The sequence below is a fragment of the Carcharodon carcharias genome, chromosome 13 (assembly GCF_017639515.1).
Source record: "Carcharodon carcharias isolate sCarCar2 chromosome 13, sCarCar2.pri, whole genome shotgun sequence".
NCBI classification, from domain to species: Eukaryota; Metazoa; Chordata; class Chondrichthyes; order Lamniformes; family Lamnidae; genus Carcharodon; species Carcharodon carcharias.
In genome coordinates, this window is record NC_054479.1 from 57934486 (window position 1) to 57957108 (window position 22623).

Here is a 22623-nt window from a genome sequence, read left to right on the forward strand (position 1 = left end):
GGCAATAAATACTAGCCTTGCCAGAGGCACCCACATTTCAAGAATGAATACAAAATGTAGAACTTCCAAAGTCCAGCTGGTTAAAAGAGTGAGAAGCATTCTATACAGGCCACAAAGACCACACGATTTGATCCCTGCTCAACGCTGAGTAAGCTTGATTATGCCAGATCAGCAGCAGAGGAATTATAATTCATCTTGGTGCTCTTGTTGGGAGGGGTTTGGAGGGAGAGAAGAGATGGAAGCAAAAACAAAATGTCATGGTTCACACTCCTGATCACTATCCAGTGACTCTTACTGGATACAGACATATGTATATCAGGTCATGTAATGCTCCATGACATAAACAGATTGCTGCCATCAACAGTCTGGCTCACCCATTAGAAATAGCCACTTTGGGCAAGGTACCAATGGGAGATTGGTAGTCGTGAAATTACACTCCAGCAAGAGCAGAAAAACATCAAAAATGGCTCAAGTATCTCCAACAACAAATGTTTGGCAAATTTTCAATTCAGCCTCCAAAGACAAGTTTTCTTAGTCATACATAATTGAGCCAAGTTGACCTTATCAAGCTCTGTGACTCAGCCCGACAACAAGTTCTATTTTAGTCACAAATGGCCCTTTGAAAATAATTCTTCACCCTTACTGAGACAAAATTCTAAGCAAAGACAAAATGGTACTACAGATTGTGAGGAGCTACATCACAAGCTGATAAACAAAATAATCCTTCATGGACAGTATTTCACAAATTTCAAAAGGCACAAATATAGTAAGAGTATGCAAGGACCAGAACAGGATCTGCCAACCTATATTTGAACATGAATTTGAATTTAATTTATGAACAGAAGGAATGGGTACATGCATAATCCCTACCCCCTAGAGAATCATTATGGCACAGAAGGAGCCATTTGATCCATCACATGCATGCTGGCTCTCTGTAGAGCAATCCAGCCCATCCTGCTCCCCCAATCTACCCCCATAGCCCTGCCAGTTTATTTTCTTCAAGTGCACATCCAATTTCCTTTTCAAATCATTGATCATCCCCACTTCCAGTACACTTGAGGCAGCGGGTTCCAGAGCATTACCACCCGCTGCATTAAAAAATGTTCTTCCTCACAGTCCCCCTGTATAGCTACCCCAAAACCTTAAATCTGTATCCCCTAGTCATTGTACCATTAGCTAACGGGAACAGCTTTTCTTTATCTACCTTATCTAATCCAGTCAAAGAACTTCAAAAATCTATGCAAATACACCCCAAGTCCCTCTGTCACAGCACACTCTTTAGAAATGTGTTATTCAGTCTATGTTGCCTCTCCATATTCCTTCAGCTAAAATTCATCACCCCACACTTCTCTGTATTAAATGCCATTTGCCACTTGTCCACCCATTTTGCTAGCCTATGTTCTGCTGCACTCGATTGGTGTCAGCCTCACTTATCCAAGTTTGGTCTCATTGGCAAATTTTGAAATTTTACTCTGTACTCCCATATTCAAGTAATTTACATATACCAAAAAAGTAGTAGTTCCAGCACTAACCCTTGGAGAACACCACTATCTACCATCTTCCAGTCTGAAAAACATTTCTCACAACTCATTGCTTTCTGTCCTTAAACCAATTTTTACCCATGGCCGACACTGATCTTTCTATTACATGAGCCTCAATTGTATTAGCCAGCCTTTTGTGGTACTTTGTCAAAAGCTTTCTTAAAATCCATACAGACAATATCCTCTGCATTCCCTCCAACAACCTTCTGTGACTTCATCAAAAAATTTGGTTAGATTAGTCAAACACAACCTGCCTTTTACAAATCCATGCTGGTTCTCTTTAATAAAATCAAACATCTCCAAATTCCTATTAATTTTTTGTTTCTAAAACCTTATCCATCACTGATGTTAAACTGACCGACCTTTTTTTATTCATTCATGGGATGTAGGCATTGCTGGCGAGGCCAGCATTTATTGCCCATCTCTAATTGCCCTCGAGACCTGTGGTTACTAGGAATGCCATTGCACCCGTTCTTGAACAAGAGTGTCAACAATTGCCACATTCCAATCCTCTGGCATCTTCCCCCTATCACCCATTGCTCCATTACAGTTTTTTCTAACTGACGTTGGTTCAATTTTATCCTGACTAGATCCCCTCTAATCCCAATGAAGTTAGTCTGCTTCCAGTTTAGAAGTAATGCTCTTCTCCATTGTTAATTTAAAGCTTGGGATACACTGATGTCAGGTGTTCTCCCACAGACACTTGGATCACTTCATTCCTCAGCACCAGATCCAGCAATGCCTCCTTCCTAGTTGGACCGAGAACACACTGGTCAATGAACATTTCCTGAATACATTTCAGAAACTCATCCCCCTCTTTACTCTTTAAGATATTTGGGTAATTAAAATTCCCATTTTAAAAAATTCATTCAAGGGATGTGAATAGACAGAGGAGCAAATCTGCAGGGGTGTGCAAGAACTATAGCATTATCAATGATATTTCTATAGTTCTTGCACACCCCCGCAGATTTGCTCCTCCATCTCTTACTATTTGGAGGCCAACAGAATTCCCCAGAGTGTGATCCAACCTTTTCTGCTCCTCACCTCGAACCAAATGGATTCTGTCTTTGGCCCCATAAGGACATCCTCTCTTCCCAATGCTACTATGTCTTCCCTAATCAGTACTGCCACCCTAACTTATTTTCCCTTCCTTATCTTTCTGAATACTTTTAATCCGTGAATATTAAGCACCCAGTCCTCACCATTTTTAAGCCACATTTCCATTACTGACACATCATATTCCCACATAGCTATTTGTGCTTGTAGTTCACCAACATAATTCGCTGCACTGTGCGTTTAAATACATAAGAACACAAATAAGAACTAGGAGCAGGAGTAGGCAATTCAGTCCCTCGAGCCTGCCCCGCCATTCAATACGATCATGGCTGATCTCATTTCGGCCTCAACTCCAATATCCCGTCCTCTCCCCATAACCTTTCAACCCATCACTAATTAAAAATGTCTATCTCCTCTTTAAATTTATTCAGCGTCCCGGCATCCACTGCACTCTGAGGTAGTGAATTCCACAGATTCACGACCCTTTGAGAAAAGTAATTCCTCCTCATCTCAGATTTAAATCTACCACCCCTTAGCCTAAAACTATGACCTCTCATTCTAGAATGCATCAGAAGGGGAAACATCCGCTCCACGACTACTTTGTCTATCTCCTTTAGCATCTTATTTACCTCAATTAGATTTCCTCTCATCCTTCTAAACTCTAGTGAGTATAGGCTTAAACTGCTCAATCTCTCCTCATAAGGCAAGCCCCGCATCTCTGGAATACATGCATTCTAAACCTACCTTTGTGCTCTTCATAGGAACAGGCTAAGAAGGGCTATCTAAAATGGTACTACTTCCTTCTCTAATGCTATCCCACAGACTAGCTCCTTTATGCACATAGTTCCTCTTTTCTACTTCTATATGCTGGTGCCCAACCTCCTGCCAATTTAGTTTAAACTCTCCCCAACCACACTTATGAGCCTCCCCATGAGGACATCGGATATGGTGCAACCTGTCCCTTTTGAATAGGTGCCTCTTGCCCCAGCACTGATCCCAAGGCCCTAAGAATCTGAAGCCCTCTCTCCTGCATGGTCTCAGTGCCCCAGGGTCTCTCTCTTCCTCCATCAGGGATTGCCAACTCTCTACCACGGCAATGTATTTGACTTTTTCATGGCTAGCTTTCTGTCTCAGGGTCTATCATCCCCGCACACCATCCCAGTTGTGCTTGACACACTCTTAGGTCTCCAAGGTGCATGTCACTGCTCCCGTCCTTCGTGTCATCCATCCAGTCTCTGCATTCCTCCCCCTTAGGTTGTGAGTGCCTTTGATAGAAAGATGATGAGCATGGCTTTCGTACGAATTGGATCATAGTGAGAGAAAGTTGTGCTCTGTCAGCCTCATTCTCTCATCCTGACCTATCTTGGTCCAGTGGCAAGATGAGTCTTAGATGGCTGGTGATAGATCTGGATGCAGTGAGTGACCAGGACATCTGCTGTGTCTTGTCAAGCTCTACACATTCCACAACATGGTGCTGACCCACTTTCAAGACTTGCTTTAGATTGGTAAGGGTTGCAAGGGAGGGGTAACATCTCTCAGAGGCAGGCTCATCACACTCTTTGGAGTGGTTCATGCTGTATTGGTCTTCACCTTCACCCAGTTCTCACTTGTGGACACACCCCAGATGAACACACCAACTGGCCAGACCAAGTGAGGATAACCATCAGGTCTCCAACCCTTGGCGAGTTAGGGATTTGTCTACTGTGGTAGAGGATTCTGGTGCACTGGGTGGATGAGGCCAATCGAAGGTCCAATGGCCTTGAAGCCAGGTCAGCACTGTGCTGTGAAACACCTAGAGCTCAGCAAGACACAGAAGACATCCTGATCATCCACTGGATGTGGACCTATCTCCAGCCATCTAGACTCATTTTGCCACTGGACCAAGATAGGTCAGGATGAGAGAGTGAGGCTGATGATGCACAACTCTCTCTCATTATAATCCAATTTACGCACAAGTCATATTTATCATCTTTCTATCATCTGTCAACCTCACAACTTAGAATGTCCGACACTAGCTTACCAAAGCGAATCTTCTATGCAGAGCTTGAGTTTAGGATGCGCTCTAATGATGGTCCAAGGAAGCACTACAAGGACACTCTGGAGGATTCACTTAGGAGTTTTGATAGTGACTTTGAGTCCTGAGACAAACTCATCCAGGACTGCTGAACCTGGCACAACCAAATAAAAAGGATGCAGCCTCTTTTGAAAGCAAACACATATCAGAAAGAAAACGCAAGGATTACAGAGCTAGCAACTCTTCCAAAATGCAATCATTTGCAGGATCCTTCTTATTTGCACTAGGACCTTCCGGACACAGAACGGCCTTAGAGAATACCTATGTACCCACCAGAAACCCTACCAAACATCCCAGATATTGAGCATATTTATCTTCGCCTCAAAGGAGGAACAGGACTGTCTCTGATCTCCCATCACTCGCAATCCCTCGCAGGTGCACTCACTCACCCCAGAGACTTTATCTTCCGCTCTCATCATTCTCTTAACCAGAGTTTGAGAGTTTCCACCCGCTCCCAGTATCTCCCCCCACCCCCTCAATACCCTCTCTCCGATCAATGTCTCCCCCTCGTCCCGGGGTGTTTGCCTGACCCTCGATTCCTTCCTCGCTGCGCTTTCCTAACTCAGCCCCGCGCCCTGCCCGAGATTCCCCGCAGGCCGGACACAGCCAAGCTCCACTCCACCACCGGCAATGCCAGCACAGACCTGCGTGTCCGTCGCCATTTTCCACGACACGCCAGAAGAGGAAGAACTAGTGCTTCCGGGTCGCTTATCCGGGCCGCGGGGCGGGGGGTGGGGGGAGCAGCAGGAACGGTTGCCTAGGAACCCTGGTCTCTAGGCAACTGCTCAGCTGCTCACCAGCAGCATCAGTACCAACATCAGGCTGTCAACTTGCCCGTATATTGATTCAAAGTGCAAAATACTGTGAACTGAGATGGAATTTAACATCCAGAGCTTTTAAAATCCTCAAACTTGCTTTCAAGTGCCTGAATGGCCCTAACTTTGTAACCTCCCCTCCAAACCCACAAACCTCAACCGTGTGCAGCATGAACCGAATGCTGAAGTTAGGAATTTGGTGCAAGTGAGAAGTCAGTGCAGAGTAGAAAGATGATACTGCTTTTTATTCCTTTTTATTACCTCCAAGTATCTGTAGTGGAAGCTGAGGCACTAAGTCTTCAGCACTTTTATCCATTGCGTAGTGCAAGTTGGTGTGTAGAAAAAGAAACCAAAAAAAAACTTATGATGACTAAAAACTAGATATAAGTAAACTATATAATTTAGATTAAGATATGGCAGAGCAGGTCTGGACTGCAGTATGTGGGAGTTTATGGTCAGCTAGCAAACATATTTGCAGTCAACATCTCCATCTCGTATCTCTCCCCCGCCAGAGTCATTGAACTGGAATGTGAGTTGGAGACACTTCGCCACAGAAAACAGGGTACAGTACCTGGACAGTCTGCCCAGCCTTTGGTCTCACAGAAAGGACACGTTCAGAATGGGATTGGTAGGACTGATAGTGTGGAGAATTAGACAGTGCTTCCCAATCTATTTTCCAATCCAATCCTATTTTAACATTTGAAAATTAATGTGACATCTGATGCCAAATAAAGCAAAAAAGCAGCATAGCAGCATTCATTAAATAATTATTAAAGTTTATGTCCTATAGATCAACACTAATACATCATATAAATATGAAAATCTGTGTTTTTAATATACTTGATAAAAATGTTATTATTTTATGTACTCACAAGTCCATTACTTCATCTGATCCACTCCAGCTCAAGGACCTTGATCAGGAAGCAGTAGAAGCGTAGGCTGAGGATCTTAAGGTTCCCTTTTGCTGTTTCTGTGACTCCAATTGTGGTCATAAACCATGGTTTTGGAACCACTGGATTAAGGGGAACCCAGGTGAGATGGAGAATGAGGAACCACAGAAACTTATCTTATCCAACAGGTACAATGTACCTATGAGTGTAAGGATAAAGACTGTCGATAGGACAGCTAGAATGCTGACAATGGTACCTTGCAGGAGGCTATCCAAAGGGAGAAGGAGGGGAATGAGAGTTGTGGGAGGTTCAATAATTTAGAGAACAGATAGCATCCTTTGTCAGTTGGATCCAGAGTCCCACATGATTTGTTACCTGATTCCAAGATAAGGGACATCTCAAAATAGCTTGAAAGGATATTGGAGAGGGAGGGACGATCAAGTCATTGTGGTCCATATTGGGACCAATAACATAGGGAAGAGTAGGCAATGGGTCCCTTTGGGATAATAGCAGGAACTAGTAGCTAAATTAAATGAATTATAAGCACTGGATTATTACCTGGGCCACATGAAAATTGGCATAGGAATAAAAAGATTAGAGAGGCGAACACATGGCTGAAGGATTGGTGTGGAAAAGTTGGATTCCATTTCATGGGACATTGTCACCTGTACTAGGACTGGAAAGAACTGTACCAGTGGGAGGACTCCACCTGAACTGAGCTAGGACCAGGGTCCTAACGAGAAGGATAAATAAAGCAGTCATAAGGACTTTAAAATTGTAAGTGCAGATAGAGGGCACAGGTGGAAAATGTAGTATTGATGATAGTTCAAAAACAAACAGAACAGAGCAGAATAACAGCAGGAATTGTGCTTCAGGCACTGCAGATAAAGGAAAGACTAAAAGATGTAAAGCAATTTAACCAGGAGAGAGAAATGGGAAACATATGGGTAAAAGATTAGAGTGTAAGGACAGTTGTGACAGGACAAGAAATGTGTTCTTTATACAATCAAATGGAACAAATTTAATGAATTGCATGCACAAATTCAACTTGGAGGGTATGACACGATAACCACTATTGAGACATGTCTGAAAGGTAATCATTACTGAAAATTAAATAAACCACGGGCAGGATTTTCCACTCGGCGGGTGACCACAATCAGCAGGCCTGGGAATGGCCAGTGAACGGACCGCCGCCTGCGATCAGCCCCTGACAAATTAATGGCCAGCCAGCATGAAAGGCACACTGAAAGGCTCAGCACTACCAGTGAGCTGCCTCAGGGAGCTGAGGAATTTAAATTCAATGAAAACAGATTTTAAAATCCAGAAAAAATTCCCAGGCATCAGAATGAGACCCCTAAACATGTGGCTGCTGAAATTTGTGTCAAAACATTTTTACCTTTTTTTAAATTAACCTTGGAAACCTAATCCCACCCTTGGATGAGGTTTCCTGAAAAATGTAAAGGCCACCTGGCTGATTCTCCATGTTGGATGGGCAGCAAAAAGTCCCAGTTAATTGCGCCGTTAATGGGCTTAATAACCCTCTTAATTGTCGGCGCCCGCCAAACAAAATATTGTGCAAGTGCAGGGATGCTCACCCGATGTCATCACACACTATTTTACGCTCGAGCATGTCGGGCGCACATACGTACACGGAACAAAAAATTCTGTCCCGCTTTATAAAGTCCACAGGACAGTCCACAGGGAAAATGGTAGAGGGGGAGGAGTAGCTTCAATGATTAAGGATGAAATCACTTCATATAATAAGAGAAGATATAACAAGAGATAAGGCAGTGGAGACTTAATGGGTTGAATTCTTCTTCAGTTCTCTGCTCAAAGATAGATCCAACCTACAGCACCATGATCTCTGTCACAGGTAAGGCAAGGAGGCAGGTCCTGAATTTAACCCAGCTGGACTGAGGATTGAATTCTGAGCTGTTGACACCAATCAAGGCAATTACAGAGGCATGAGGGAGGAGCTGGCCAGAATTGACTGGGAGATGAGCCTAGCAGGAAAGACAGTGGAACAGCAATAGCAGGAGTTTCTGGGAGTAATTTGGGAGACACAGCAAAAATTCATCCCTAGGAAGAAGAAGTATACGAAAGGGAGGATGAGGCAACCATGGCTGACAAGGGAAGTCAGGGACAGCATAAAAGCTAAAGAGAAAGCATACAGTGCAATGAAAAGCAGTGGGAAACCAGGGGATTGGGAAGCCTACAAAGACCAACAGAGGACAACTAAAAAAGAAATAAAGAGGAAGAAGATTAAATATGAGGGTAAACAAGCCAGTAATATAAAAGAAGATTGCAAGAGGTTTTTTAGCTATATAAAGGGTAAGAGAGAGGCAAAAGTGGACACTGGGCCACTGGAAAATGACGCTGGAGATGTAGTAGTGGGGAACAAAGAAATGGCGGAGGAACTGAATAGGTACTTTGCGTCAGTCTTCACGGTGGAAGACACGAATAACATCCCCAAAGTTCAAGAGAGTCGGCGGGCAAAGGTGATATGGTGGCCATTACCAAGGAGAAGGTGCTAGGAAAATTGAAAGGTCTGAAGGTGGATAAATCACCTGGACCAGATGGATTACACCAAAGAGTTCTGAAGGACATAGCTGAAGAGATAGTGGAGGTGTTAGTGGTGATCTTTCAGGAATCACTCGAGTCAGGGAGGGTCCCAGAGGACTGGAAAATGGCTAATGTAACGCCCCTGTTTAAGAAGGGAGTGAGGAAAAAGATGGGAAATTACAGGCCGGTTAGCCTGACCTCGGTCGTTGGTAAGATTTTAGAGTCCATTATTAAGGATGAGATTTCAGAATACTTGGAAGTGCATGGTAAAATAGGACAAAGTCAGCATGGCTTCATCAAGGGGAGGTCATGCCTGACAAATCTGTTAGAATTCTTTGAGGAGGTAATGAGTAGGTTAGACAAAGGAGAGCCAATGGATGTTATCTACTTGGACTTCCAGCAGGCCTTTGACAAGGTGCCACACAGGAGGTTGCTCAGTAATATAAGAACCCATGGTGTTAGAGGCAAGGTACTAACATGGTTAGAAGATTGGCTGTCTGGCAGGAGGCAGAGAGTGGGGATAAGGGGGTCCTTCTCAGGTTGGTGGCCGGTGACTAGTGGAGTTCCGCAGGGGTCAGTGTTGGGACCACAACTTTTCACTTTATACATTAATGATCTAGATGAAGGAACTGAGGGCAATCTGGCTAAGTTTGCAGATGATACAAAGATAGGTGGTGAGGCAGGTAGTATTGAGGAGGCGGGGAGGCTGCAGAAGGATTTGGACACGTTAGGAGAATGGGCAAAGAAATGGCAGATGGAATACAACGTGGGGAAATGTGAGGTCATGCACTTTGGTAGGAAGAATAGAGGCATAGACTACTTTCTAAATGGGGAGAGAATTCAGAAATCTGGAGTACAAAGGGAATTGGGAGTCCTAGTCCAGGATTCTCTTAAGGTTAACTTGCAGTTAGGAAGGCAAATGCAATGTTGGCATTTATTTCGAGAGGATTAGAATATAAAAGCAGGGATGTGCTGCTGAGGCTTTATAAAGCTCTGGTCAGACCACATTTAGAATATTGTGAGCAATTTTGGGCCCCGTACCTCAGGAAGGATGTTCTTGCCCAGGAGAGGGTCCAGAGGAGGTTCACGAGGACAATCCCAGTAATGAAAGGCTTAACATATGAGGAACGTTTGAGGACTCTGGGTCTATACTCGATGGAGTTTAGAAGGATGAGGGGGGATTTGATTGAAACTTATAGAATACTGAAAGGCCTGGATAGAGTGGACATGGGGAAGATGTTTCCATTAGTAGGAGAGAGCGCCCGAGGGCACAGCCTCAGAGTAAAGGGAAGACCTTTTAGAACAGAGATGAGGAGAAACTTCTTTAGCCAGAGAGTGGTGAATTTATAGAATTCATTGCCACAGAAGGCTGTGGAGGCCAGGTCATTGAGCGTATTTAAGACCGAGATAGATAGGTTCTTGATTGGTAAGGGGATCAAAGGTTACAGGGCGAAGGCGGGAGAATGGAGTTGAGAAACTTATTAGCCATGATTGAATGGCGGAGCAGACTCGATGGGCCGAATGGCCTAATTTCTGCTCCTATGTCTTATGGTCTTATCTGATTCCACACTGGCCAACTGAGCCGACGAGCCTTCCCAAGGAGTCTGAGCTGCTGTGGCAACGTGCATTTTTACATACATCTTGTGGTCTGGAATTATGAGTAGTGATGGTAGCGGCTCCAATTTTCTTTCCAGAACATGGCTGATCAGGAATCTCTCCCGCTCTTACTACCTGGCTTTGTTTGGCTGGGTTATGAAAGCTCCTTTCTTGGTCATCAAGTCCTGGAGTGGGACTTGAACCCAGAGCAGGGATGCTATCGACCATGCCACAAGACCTCCTAAGGGTAGAATTACAAAATAGAAAAGGACTTAAGACTGTATAGCACCCTACCAGCTCCCACCTCCAGTCCCGGTAGTAGCCTTGAAGTAGTAGCTTGTGTAACTGTAGAGATTAGACAAGCATGTAGTAAAAACAGAATATGTTTAATAGGGGAATTTACACTTCATATAGATTGGGATAAGCAGACTAGCACATGTTAGAAAGGTAGTGAACTTTGTGAATGTGTCCAGTATATAGAGTTTTCTGCAACAATATGTCCTAGAACAAACAAAGGGGGGAGGGGCGCCATATTAGTTTCCATAAAGACTAATGAGCTAGATTTAGTTAAGCCTACTGATGTGTGAACACCTGTCTAATAGTGATCAACAAAGGGTTTGAAAGGGAGTAATATAAACAGCAACTAAGACTGGAACTTTTTGGCCCCTCCCAATGGTGGGATCTTCCGGTTCTGCTGAAGTAAATGGACTTTTGGATGGCTCGCCGCATTTTCCGGCCCCGTCCCTGCTATGTTCGGGCTGGAAAATTCCACCCTAAGTTTCTACATTTAGGTAAGGCTGAATTTAGCATGATGAGACAGAGACTGTCTGCAATAAACTGGGCAAATCTGTTAATGGGTAAATTTATTTTTTCTTTATTTATCCTTTCATAGGATGTGAGTGTCGCTGGCAAAGCCAGCATTTTTTGCCCATCCCGAATTGCCTTGAAACTGAGTGGCTTGCTTGGCCATTTCAGAGGCGGCAGTTAAGGGTCAACCACATTGCTGTGGGTCTGGAGTCACATGTAAGTCAGACTGAGTAAGGACAGCAGATTTCCTTCCTTGAAGGGCATTAGTGAACCAGATGGGTTTTTTTATGACAATCAATGATAGTTTCATGGTCACTATTACTGAGACTTGCTTTCAATTCCAGATTATTTATTGAATTCAAATTCCACCAACTGCCATAGCAGGATTTGATTCCATGTCCCCAGAGCATTAACCTGGGCCTCTTGATTACTAGTCAAGTGACATTGCCACTATGCCACCATCTCCCCCAGAAGAGCAGTGGGAAGTGTTCAAAAAAAAAATGTAACGTGATACAGAATCAGTTTATATCCCTAAGGGCAAGAGCTCTACTTGCCAAAAAGACAACCATTGACAACCAAAGAGGTGAGAAATAAGATAAATGAAAAAGGTACAAAAATGCAAAAAATAATACAGATCCTGGTGAATGGGAAAGATACAAAGAGCAGTAAACGGCGACAAAGCAAATAGTGAGAACTACAAAAAGGATATCGAAGGATATCAAAATCAACACAAAAATCTTTTACAAATACAGTAGCAAAAAGAGAGTGGCCAGGGGCAAGGAAAACTTAACGGTGATATTGGTAATGAAAATAAGGAATAGGCAGACAGGCTGAATAATTGCAGTTCCAAAGAAAAGCCATAGACATTAACTTTTTTTCTCTCTCCAGAGATGCTGTCAGACCTGCTGAGTTTTCCCAGCACCTTCTGTTTTTATTATGCTGAATAATTACTTTGTTTTGGTTTTTACAGCAGAGGAAGAGACCAGCAAGCCAAACATTCCAATTAAAGGAAACTATAATTGAATCATGGGCAGAGGCTCAATATAACATTAATGGAAAAATGAATGGCACTACAGAGCAACAAATCCCCAACACCTGATGGCACAATGAAGTACTTTGAAGTGTAGAAATGTTGGAAAGGCAGCAGCCAATTTGCACATAGCAAACTCCCACAAACTGCAATGGGATAGTCTGTTTTTATGATAAAGCAAAATACTGCAGATGTTGAAGATCCGAAATAAAAATAGAAAGTGCTGAAAAAACTCAGCTGGTCTGGCAGCATCTGTGGAGAGAGAAACAGAGTTAACATTTCGAGTCCGACTTGACTCTTCTTCGGAATTCCAGAATTCCAAAGAAGTCATATTAGACTTGAAACATCAACTCTGCAGATGCTGCCAGACCAGCTGAATTTTTCCAGCGCTTTCAGTTTTTATGGTATTAATTTGGGGATAAGCATTGGCTTAGACACCAGGGATGACTCCCTGACTCTTCTTTGAATTGTAGCATGGGATCTTTTACATCTACCTGAGATGAGCCTCATGTTAACATCTCATTAGGAAGACAGCACCTCCAACAGTGGAGTGAAAGACAGCATTTCCTCAGTACTGCACTGAAGTGTCAGCCTTGATTTTTGTGCTTGGAGGTAGAATTGAACCTTGAACTTTCTGACTCAGGCAAGAATGCTATCAACTGAGCCATGGCTGACACCTAAACATTAACTATAGTTTCCAAAATTCTCTTGATTCATGAACTGTTTCTTTAGACTGGAAAACTGTGCCTATCAGTCCACAGTTTAAGAAAGGTGACAGAGGGAAACCAGGGAATTATTCACTAGTTAGCTTAACATCCATTGTCAGGAAATTGCTTGAGTCTATAACTACAGGTAGGCTGTCTGCAAATCTTGAAAATTTTCAGCTGGTCAGAGAGAATTTGCATGCATTTGTAAAATGTAGATTATGCCTGACTAATCTGATTAGATTTTGCAAAAGTGACTAAAGGACAGCAGAATGTCTATGAATGTTATTTAAGTGGACATCCAGAAAACATTTGACAAAGTCCATATAAAGTCTGATAAGAGACTGTTAGGTAAAGTTGAAATTCAGGGAATTGAAGGCAAATTATTGACCTGGTTAGGAAAGCGCCTGAATAGGAGACAGAGAATAGGGATAATGGGCATGTGCTCTAATTGGCAGGATGTGACTAGAAACGTTCCACAAGACTCAATGTTAGGGCCTCAACTATTCACCATATTTAAAATCAACTTTGGTGATGAGACAGAAAGCCACATATACAAATTTGCCGATGACACAAAGATAGGTGGCAGCAGTGTAGATGGAAGTGTAGCATTACAATAAGATATTAATAGATTAACTGAATAAGCAAAACTACGGCAAATAGATTTCCATGTAGGCAAATGTAAGGTCATCCACTTTTCACCTAAAAGGACAGAAGAGGGTACTTTCTAAATGGTGAAAAGCTAGAAAAAGTATAGATCCAAAAAGACTTGGGGGTCCAAGTACATGGATCATTAAAAAGTCAAGAACAGATACAGAAAATAATTAGAAGTCTAATGGAATGCTGTTTTTATATCTAGAGGGGTTAGGCTTATGCTTCAGCTATACAAAGCCCTGATCAGAACTTAACTGGAGGACTGTGAGCAGTTATGGAAACTGCACCTTAGGATATTTGGCTTTGGTGGGAGTGCAGCATAGATTCACCAGAATAACACCTGAACTCCAGGAGTTAGATTACAAGAAGAGATCACACAAACTAGGGTTGTATTCCTTGAAATTTAGAAGGTTAGATGTAATTTGATCAAGGTTTTCAAGATATTAAGAGGCACAGATAGGGCAGATTGAGAGAAGCAATTTTCACAAATTTTCACAATTGCCACCAAACACATCTTCCCCTCACCCTCCCTGTCAGCATTCCATAAGGACTGTGCCCTCTGGGCCACCTTGGCCCACTCCTCCATAACCCCATCACCTCATCCTTTTCCCATGGCACCTTCCCATTCACTCACAGCGCTTCACTTGCACCTCCTTCAATTTGGTCTACTGCATTCGCTGCTCCCAATGTGGTCTCCTCTACATTGGGGAGGTCAAATGTAGAATGGGTGACCGCTTTATGGAACACCTTTGGTCTGCCCGCAAGCATGACCCAGACCTTCCTGTCACTTGCCATTTCAACACACCATCCTGCTCTCATGCCCACATGTCCATTCTTGACCTGCTGTAATGTTCCAGTGAAGCTCAACGCAAACTGGAGGAACAGCAGCTCATCTTCTGAATAGGCATTTGACAGCCTTCTGGACTTAACATTGAGTTCAACAACTTCAGACCATGAACTCTCTCCTCACCCCTTTTTCAATCTCCTTTTTTTCTACATTCATTTTTTATATCCACTTATTTTTACTTTTATTTTCATTCATTTATTCATTATTTTATCCCCTTTTTATCCCCCCTTCTATCCCATTTTCTATCCTTTTTAACCCCCACCACCGCCCCTCACCACCCCATCCCCAACAGATCCATCTGTTATGTGTTCCATGTTGTTCTTTCACACAATGCTACCCTTGTTCTGCTATTAACTCATTCTGCTTTCTTATCTTAATGCCACCATCAGCGCATTTTTTAGCCCTTACCACTACCATTAACACTCCCTTTGTCCTTTAGGTCATGACATCTTTGTCAATCTCTCCTTTGTCCCCACCTATCGCTGGCCTTTTATCCAGCTCCACCTGCCCCACCCCCCTTAAACAATATAAATTTCATCACATTTCCAATTCTCTTCAGCTCTGAAGAAGGGTCAAACGGACTCGAAACGTTAACTCTGTTTCTCTCTGCACAGATGCTGCTAGACCTCTGAGTTTTTCTGGCATTTTCTGTTTTTGTTTCACAAGGTGGGGAGTCTTGGGCTAGGGGGCATAGTCCAAAAAATAGAGCCAGACTTTTCAGGAATGAAATTAGGAAACACTTGTTCAAACAAAGGGTGGTTAAAGTTTGGAACTCCCTTTTGTAAATGGCAATTGATGTTATATCAATCGTTAACCTGAAATCTGAGATTTATAGATTAATGTTATTCAAAGTTATCAAGGGATATGTGGCAAAGGTAAGTATATGGAGTTAGGTCACAGGTTACCCATGATCACATTGAATGGAGGAATAGATCTGAAGGGCTAAATGGCCTACTCCTGTTCCTATGTTCCTAGTGACACATGCTAAACACAAGCACCAAGTGAGTTTCACAGCGAATTTACAAAGGAATGACAGTGAGTGAAAATCTGCACTTAGGGCAGAGTGCAGAGGGAGGAGATATCTAATTGGAAGATTCTTGGAATTCTGAAAGATTGGTATCAACATTGACATGACAGCGAGTTTGAAGGCAGAGCTCTGAGGGTAATAAATAGGGTGGGTAAAGAGGATGTAATTTCCTTTTTTTTAAAATTTCAGAAAGCCCAGAAATAAGGAGAGTGGACCTGGAGGATTTTGGGGGTGGAGCAGCAGAGCAGGGTAGCACGAAACTCATGGAGCAAAATAAAAAAAAACTAAGGGCAAAATTTTGCCAGATTTGCACTAAGTGCGGTAATGGTTGAGTAAAAAAATGCTATGGCAGGTTTTCACAATGTATTGTCCCAAACCCACCTCATTATTTATGCATTCCTGGGAAACACGCCGTTTCTATGGCGGCCAGGCTTTCATTCGCCCTCCTGCCATCACACCACTGTTGCATCATGCCAGCCTCCATGTTTAAAAGGCAGCTGCTAGCACAATGCTCATCGCTCCTGCCTCGGAGACAAAGCCAGCTAAGGAAAAAAGACTGCAGCACACCTCCCCCCCACCACCCCGGTTTAATGATGGGTCCCCCGAGCAATACCATGGAGGCTCGCCAAGATGTCATGTACCCCTGCTCTGGCTGCAGGATGGGCAGCGACATGACCAAGCCAGCTTGGAAGATGGTGGGAGCGGTGGTCAACGCCAATGCCCTTTAGAAGAGGAAAGCCACCCCGTGCTGCAAGAGGATGAATGATCTCCTCCGTTCCACCAGGGTAAGTCACTCATTTCATCACTCTCAATGCACACACTCACAAGCCCATCACACATCCGCAGGGCCGTCACTCACTGCCAGTTCCAGGGACATCACCATTCACTCTCTCACACACACCGTCATTGTCCTCAGTCTGTCCATGGGAGCACTCACCACCCGCACAGGCCAGGCACATTTATCATCTGGCCCGGCAGGCGTCCTGTTTACACTTTTTCCATCTCTATCCATGCACGACAAGCTGGCACACAATAAGAGGGAGAGGTCACAGACTGGTGGCGGAATGCCCAAAGTCAAGGTCCTCACAGACTTTGAAAACAGCCATCCAGCTGGCCGGTGATGCCCGGGACTGGTCCTGTGCTGACAGTGAGGTCGGCGCTGCACTACCAAGTGAGGATCCATCAGACAACCATGCCATGTGTGACGTGTCCTCTTTTACAGGCCACAGCCATGCACTAATAATCTCCCCTTGCTTTCACAGATACATCTGCTAAACAACCAACAGAGCCCATGACCCACGGCCTCCAATCAAGGTCTGAAGATACCTCCGGAGGGGAATCTGAAGGCACCCTCCTCGAAGTTCCATCACAGCGTTCACCCACACCCTCCACCAGCGCAGACACACACATCTCGGTGGGACCTACCTTTAGAATAGACACAGGATCACAACCTGGTGATCATATCACACTGTCTGATCCACAGCATGCAGTGGCAGGGACTTCTCATGTCCCTGGCACTCGGAGGACTGCTGGAGGCCAGAAGTTTGCTGAGTCTGAGTTGGATGATGAGCCTCTGGACTTGGTCATGTCACAGTTGCTGGAGCTGCAAAGGCAAGCTCAGGAACACCAGGAAGGGATGTCCACTGCACTCCTCAGATTGCATGATGGAGGAGTCCGTCCATCTTCAGGCTGAGGTGATAGCGCTGGCATGCCAACGCACCGAAGTCAACATTGGTAGGATGGTGGCAGCCATAGAGATCTTGGTCCAGACTTCCATAAGACCATAAGACGTAGGAGCAGAAGTAGATCATTTGGCCCATCAAGTCTGGTCCGCCATTCAATGAGATCATGTCTGATCTGATAATCCTCAACTCCATTTTCCTTCCTCTTCCCCATAACCCTTGATTGCCTGACTGATTAAAAATCTGTTTGTATACACTTGAATACACTTCATGACCCAGCCTCTACAGGCCTCTGTAGTAAAGAATTCCACAGATTGACTACCCTCTGAGAGAAGAAATTCCTCCTCATCTCTGTTTTAAATGCGCGCCCCCATACTCTGAGTTTGTGCCCTCTGGTCCTAGACTCTCCCACAAGGGGAAACAACCTCTCAGCCTCCACCCTGTCAAGCCCCCTAAGAATCTTAGATGTTTCAATAAGGTCACCTCTCATTCTTCTAATCTCCAATGAGTACAGACCCAACCTACTCAACCACCCCTCTTAAGAAAATCCCTCCATATGCAGGATCAACCTAGTGAACCTTCTCTGGACTGCCTCCAATGGCAGTATATCTTTCCTTAGATAAGGGGACCAAAATTGTTCACAATATTCTAGGTGTGGTCTAACTAGTGCCTTGTATAGTTTCAGCAAGACTTCCCTATTTTTATACTCCATTCCCTTTGAAATAAAGGCCAACATTCCATTTGCCTTCCCTATTACCTGCTGAAGTTGTGTGTTAGCTACCTTCAAAAACAGTTCCTCTGACATGTCCTCCTTCTTCCTTAACCGAGGTTTTCCACCCATGGTCGTTGACAGGGCCCTCAACCGTGTCCGGCCGTCTCCCGCGCATCTGCCCTCATGCCTTCTCCTCCCTCCCAGAAACATGATAGGGTCCCCCTTGTCCTCACTTATCACCCCACCAGCCTCCGCATTCAAAGGATCATCCTCTGCCATTTCCGCCAACTCCAGTATGATGCCACCACCAAACACATCTTCCCTTCACCCCCCCTGTCAGCATTCCGTAGGGATCGTTCCCTCCGGGACACCCTGGTCCACTCCTCCATCACCGCCTACTCCTCAACCCCCTCCTATGGCACCACCCCATGCCCACGCAAAAGATGTAACACGTGCCCCTTCACTTCCTCTCTCCTCACCGTCCAAGGGCCCAAACACTCCTTTCAAGTGAAGCAGCATTTCACTTGCATTTCCCCCAACTTAGTCTACTGCATTCGTTGCTCCCAATGTGGTCTCCTCTACATTGGAGAGACCAAACGTAAACTGGGCGACCGCTTTGCAGAACACCTGCGATCTGTCCGCAAGAATGACCCAAACCTCCCTGTTGCTTGCCATTTTAACACTCCACTCTGCTCTCTTGCCCACATGTCTGTCCTTGGCTTGCTGCATTGTTCCAGTGAAGCTCAACGCAAACTGGAGGAACAACACCTCATCTTCCGACTAGGCACTTTACAGCCTTCCGGACTGAATATTGAATTCAACAACTTTAGGTCTTGACCTCCCTCCTCCATCCCCACCCCCTTTCTGCTTCTTCCCCCTTCCTTTTGTTTTTTCCAATAAATTATATAGATTTTTCTTTTCCCACCTATTTCCATTATTTTTAAATATTTTTAAATCTTTTATGCTCCCCCCACCCCCACTAGAGCTATACCTTGAGTGCCCTACCATCCACTCTTAATTAACACATTCGTTTAGATAATATCACCAACTTCAACACCTATGTGTTCTTTTGTTCTGTTGTCTGTGACATCTTTTGATGATCTGCTTCTATCACTGCTTGCTTGTCCCTACAACCATACTCCCCCCCCTTCCACTTCTCTCTCCCACACCCCCTCCCCCCCCCACACACACACACACCTTAAACCAGCTTATATTTCACCCCTTCCTTGGATTCACCTAGTTCTGTTGAAGGGTCATGAGGACTCGAAACATCAACTCCTTTCTTCTCCGCCGATGCTGCTAGACCTGCTGAGTTTTTCCAGCTAATTCTGTTTTTGTTTTGAGCAGCATCCTATTAATGGAAAATACCACTCACATTGCCACTGCATAGTAAAAGCATGAAATGTCTTGCTTAACCCGTACAAATTTTTGAGATATCGTGCCTTTCTAGATCTCCCATCACAGGAACCCTCCCCCTCCACCCCACTATTTAGTTTAAAGCTCTCTCTACAGCCCTGGTTATGCGATTTGCCAGGACACTAGTCGCAGCATAGTTCAGGTGAAGGCTATAGCAATGGTACAGATCCCTTTTTCCCCTATGCTGGTGCCAATGCCCCATGAATCGAAACCCATTTCTCCCGCACCAATCTTTGAACCATGTATTTGACTCCCTGATCTTATTTATCCCATGGTTCAGATAGTAATCTAGAGAGTATTACTTTTCTGGTTCTGCTTTTTAATTTAGCCCTTACCTGTTCAGACTCCCTCAGCAAAACCTCCTACCTGTGCTATTGGTACCCATGTGGACCCCGACAACTGGATATTTCCCCTCCCACCCCAGTTCCTCTCCAGTCCCAAGGAGGTGCCCTTAACCCTGGCACACTGGCCAGGCAATACAGCCTTAGGGACTCATGTTCTTATTATATATAAATGCCTCTCACCATTATATGTTTATGTGTGTACATAATATATATATATATATATATGTTATATATACCTTGGTACCCTCTTTAACTCCCAGTTATTATTTATGTAGTATTTATATTTACCAGGTACTTCATTTATTTTCAGATTGTGTTATTATTAGTATTCCCTGAGATTTAATTAACTACTCTGATTATTTGTTTAAATATTTATTTATTAGTAAATGGATTTAAGGTTACGACCCCCATGGGGATCCATAAACCAAGAAAACCAAACTTACCCAATGACCCCAAATGAAGAAATGACTGAACAGGGTTTCACTTTTTGTAACTTTTACTTTAACATGAATCAGAATCATGGTAAATTAAACATAAATTGATAGGCAAATCATGGTCAGTACAAATTATAAATGAAGCATGGAATTGCAGATACAACAAAGATAAATTTCACAATTTTTCTATTCAGTCTATTTTGCCTGTATGACACCGATTTCAGTCATTAATTCTTCCATGCTCAGATCTTCCTCAGGCAGAATTCCAGTCCCTTTCCTTCAAGGACTTAGGCAATTATCTGCAGTTAGCAGCTTCCACATAAACAGGGTTTTGCCCATGTAATCTTCTACACCAGTGATCTCCACTATTTTTCAGGCAAGGGCCACTTTAGCAAAAAACCCGCAATGTGTGAGCCACACCGACTACTTTACTAAATTGTCATTGCTTGCTACTCCTTCATGATGTAATGTTACAGAGTGACGCATGTAACTAAAACAAAATCATTTAAAAATAGATGCATGTATTTATTTAAAGTTGTGGCTGCATTCCTGAAAATCACGACTTTAAGTGAATCATTGGTTCCCAGAGGAATCAATATTAGGTTCTGTAGGAACTTCCTTATCAGAAAAAATAAATATTAAACATAATATCCTCTAAGTTGCAATATTCTACATTGCTAAATTCCTACATTGGTAAATGGAGTACATTTCTAAACTTATTTTTTTTCAAAAGAAAAATATAACTTTCTACTTAAGTTATCTCTTGCCTGCCACCAATCCTGTTTCCTGAACCTCTTGCTTCCTTATCCTCATAGTTGCTCTAGATCATCCTCCTCCCCAACCCCCAGATTTGTGGTCTCTCCCCATCCCCATCCTTCGAGTTGTGGCCTCTTCCCCGTCTCTGACCCACCTTCTTGCAGAACCTCCCACTCCCTAACTTACCTCTTGCTGCCTCCCTCTCCTGGACTTGTGTCCCCATTCAAAATCCCGCTGCAACTCATAGGTCGGGGAAGAGGTGGGCTGCAACTTATAGGTCAGGGAGTGACCACAACTTGGAGGTCGGGGAGTGGCAAGAGGCTGCTCCAAAGTGGCACCAGGCTAATCACATGGGAAATGACATTAAAACAAACCTCACAATGCTCAATGAGATTACAGGAAAGGGAGAGTCAGGGAGCCACACTTAGTGAGGATGGGAGCCGCCACTGGCTTGTGGGCCTTGCAAGGAAGAGCAATATTCTACACAATGGTGCACTTCTTTCTGGAACCTTCTCAACTCTCAGATTGGTTGGTTGTGGTAACATGGATCTACCAGAACTGCCTTTATCTTCGTACAGTATAGCCAATTCTGGACATTCATTTATTAGAAAGTGTAAGAAATAGCGGCAGAAGTTTTAAATGTGCTTTCTGACTGCTTAGGAATCCAGCTCTCCTACTTGCTGACCGCCTTCTCTCTCCAGCTGTTCCCTTTCCTCTTTGTCTGTCTGTCATGCGGCTTTGGTACTTAAACTTCCTTTCTGTTGGTACTGCTTCCAGGTCAAATGTTGCTAGGTCACATGGTTCAGTATTTCTTTTTATTCAAAAATTAAATTTAATCCCTTCACAAGTCATACAATCTCTTAAAAACCCATTTTAAAACATTTTTAAACAATTAGAGATTCCACCAACATTTTAAAGTAATTACAAATTTTCCTTACTGATATTGCTTCAAAGTCAAAAGCCTCACATTTGAAATTAAGGGGCATGAGGCAGTGGGGTTTTTGCATTGGGAGGTTGGCCTTATCTTTTCCCTTTTGGGATGGGCTAATCTACACTGTGCATCCAACATTTCCTGCTTTCATGCATTTTCTGTGCTTTTCCATGTTCTTTTATTATTTGAATAGCGGCTCATTACTTCACTAAAATGAATATTTATGTTACAACATAAGCATAAGAAATGGGGCAGGAGTAGGCTATTCGGCCCTGAGGGGCCTACTCTGCCATTCAGAAAGACTGACCTTTAACCTCAGCTCCATTTTCCCACACTATCTCCATATCCCTTGATTCCTTGAGTATCTAAAAATCTATTGACCTCTTTCTTGAATATACTCAATGACTGAGCATGTAATGCCCTCTGGGGTAGAGAATTTCAATGATTTACAACCCCTTGATATTGTACTCTCCTATTTTTTTGTGGGGTGGTGCATGGACGATTTGTTTATTCGCATTTAAATTTTTTTGCTTAGCTGCACACATGCAGTAACTTCAAGGGACCGACTTGTATGAGGTCTGTTCGAGATCTTTCAGGTTGCTGCGCAGCTTAGGGGGAGCTAAGCTCCTTAGCTTAGGAGCTAAGAAATTTCTCCTTAGCTCAGATATTTTTCTTCATTCAGGGGATGGAGACATCATTGTTAAGGTCAGCATTCATTGTCCATCCATAATTACCCTTGAGAAGA

At 43.6% G+C, this 22623-nt stretch overlaps 1 protein-coding gene across 1 annotated transcript in view; it reads right to left on the minus strand.

Moving 5' to 3' along the window:
* The window catches only part of gcn1 (GCN1 activator of EIF2AK4), a 119971-nt gene extending 114620 nt beyond the window's left edge, over window positions 1-5351 (minus strand). Inside the window, exon 1 of the mRNA XM_041202634.1 lies at window positions 5316-5351. Within this exon, the coding sequence (XP_041058568.1) occupies window positions 5316-5333 (18 nt within the window). The 5' untranslated portion in view covers window positions 5334-5351. The remainder of the gene's footprint in view (window positions 1-5315) is intronic.
* Between the last annotated feature and the right edge of the window lie 17272 nt (window positions 5352-22623).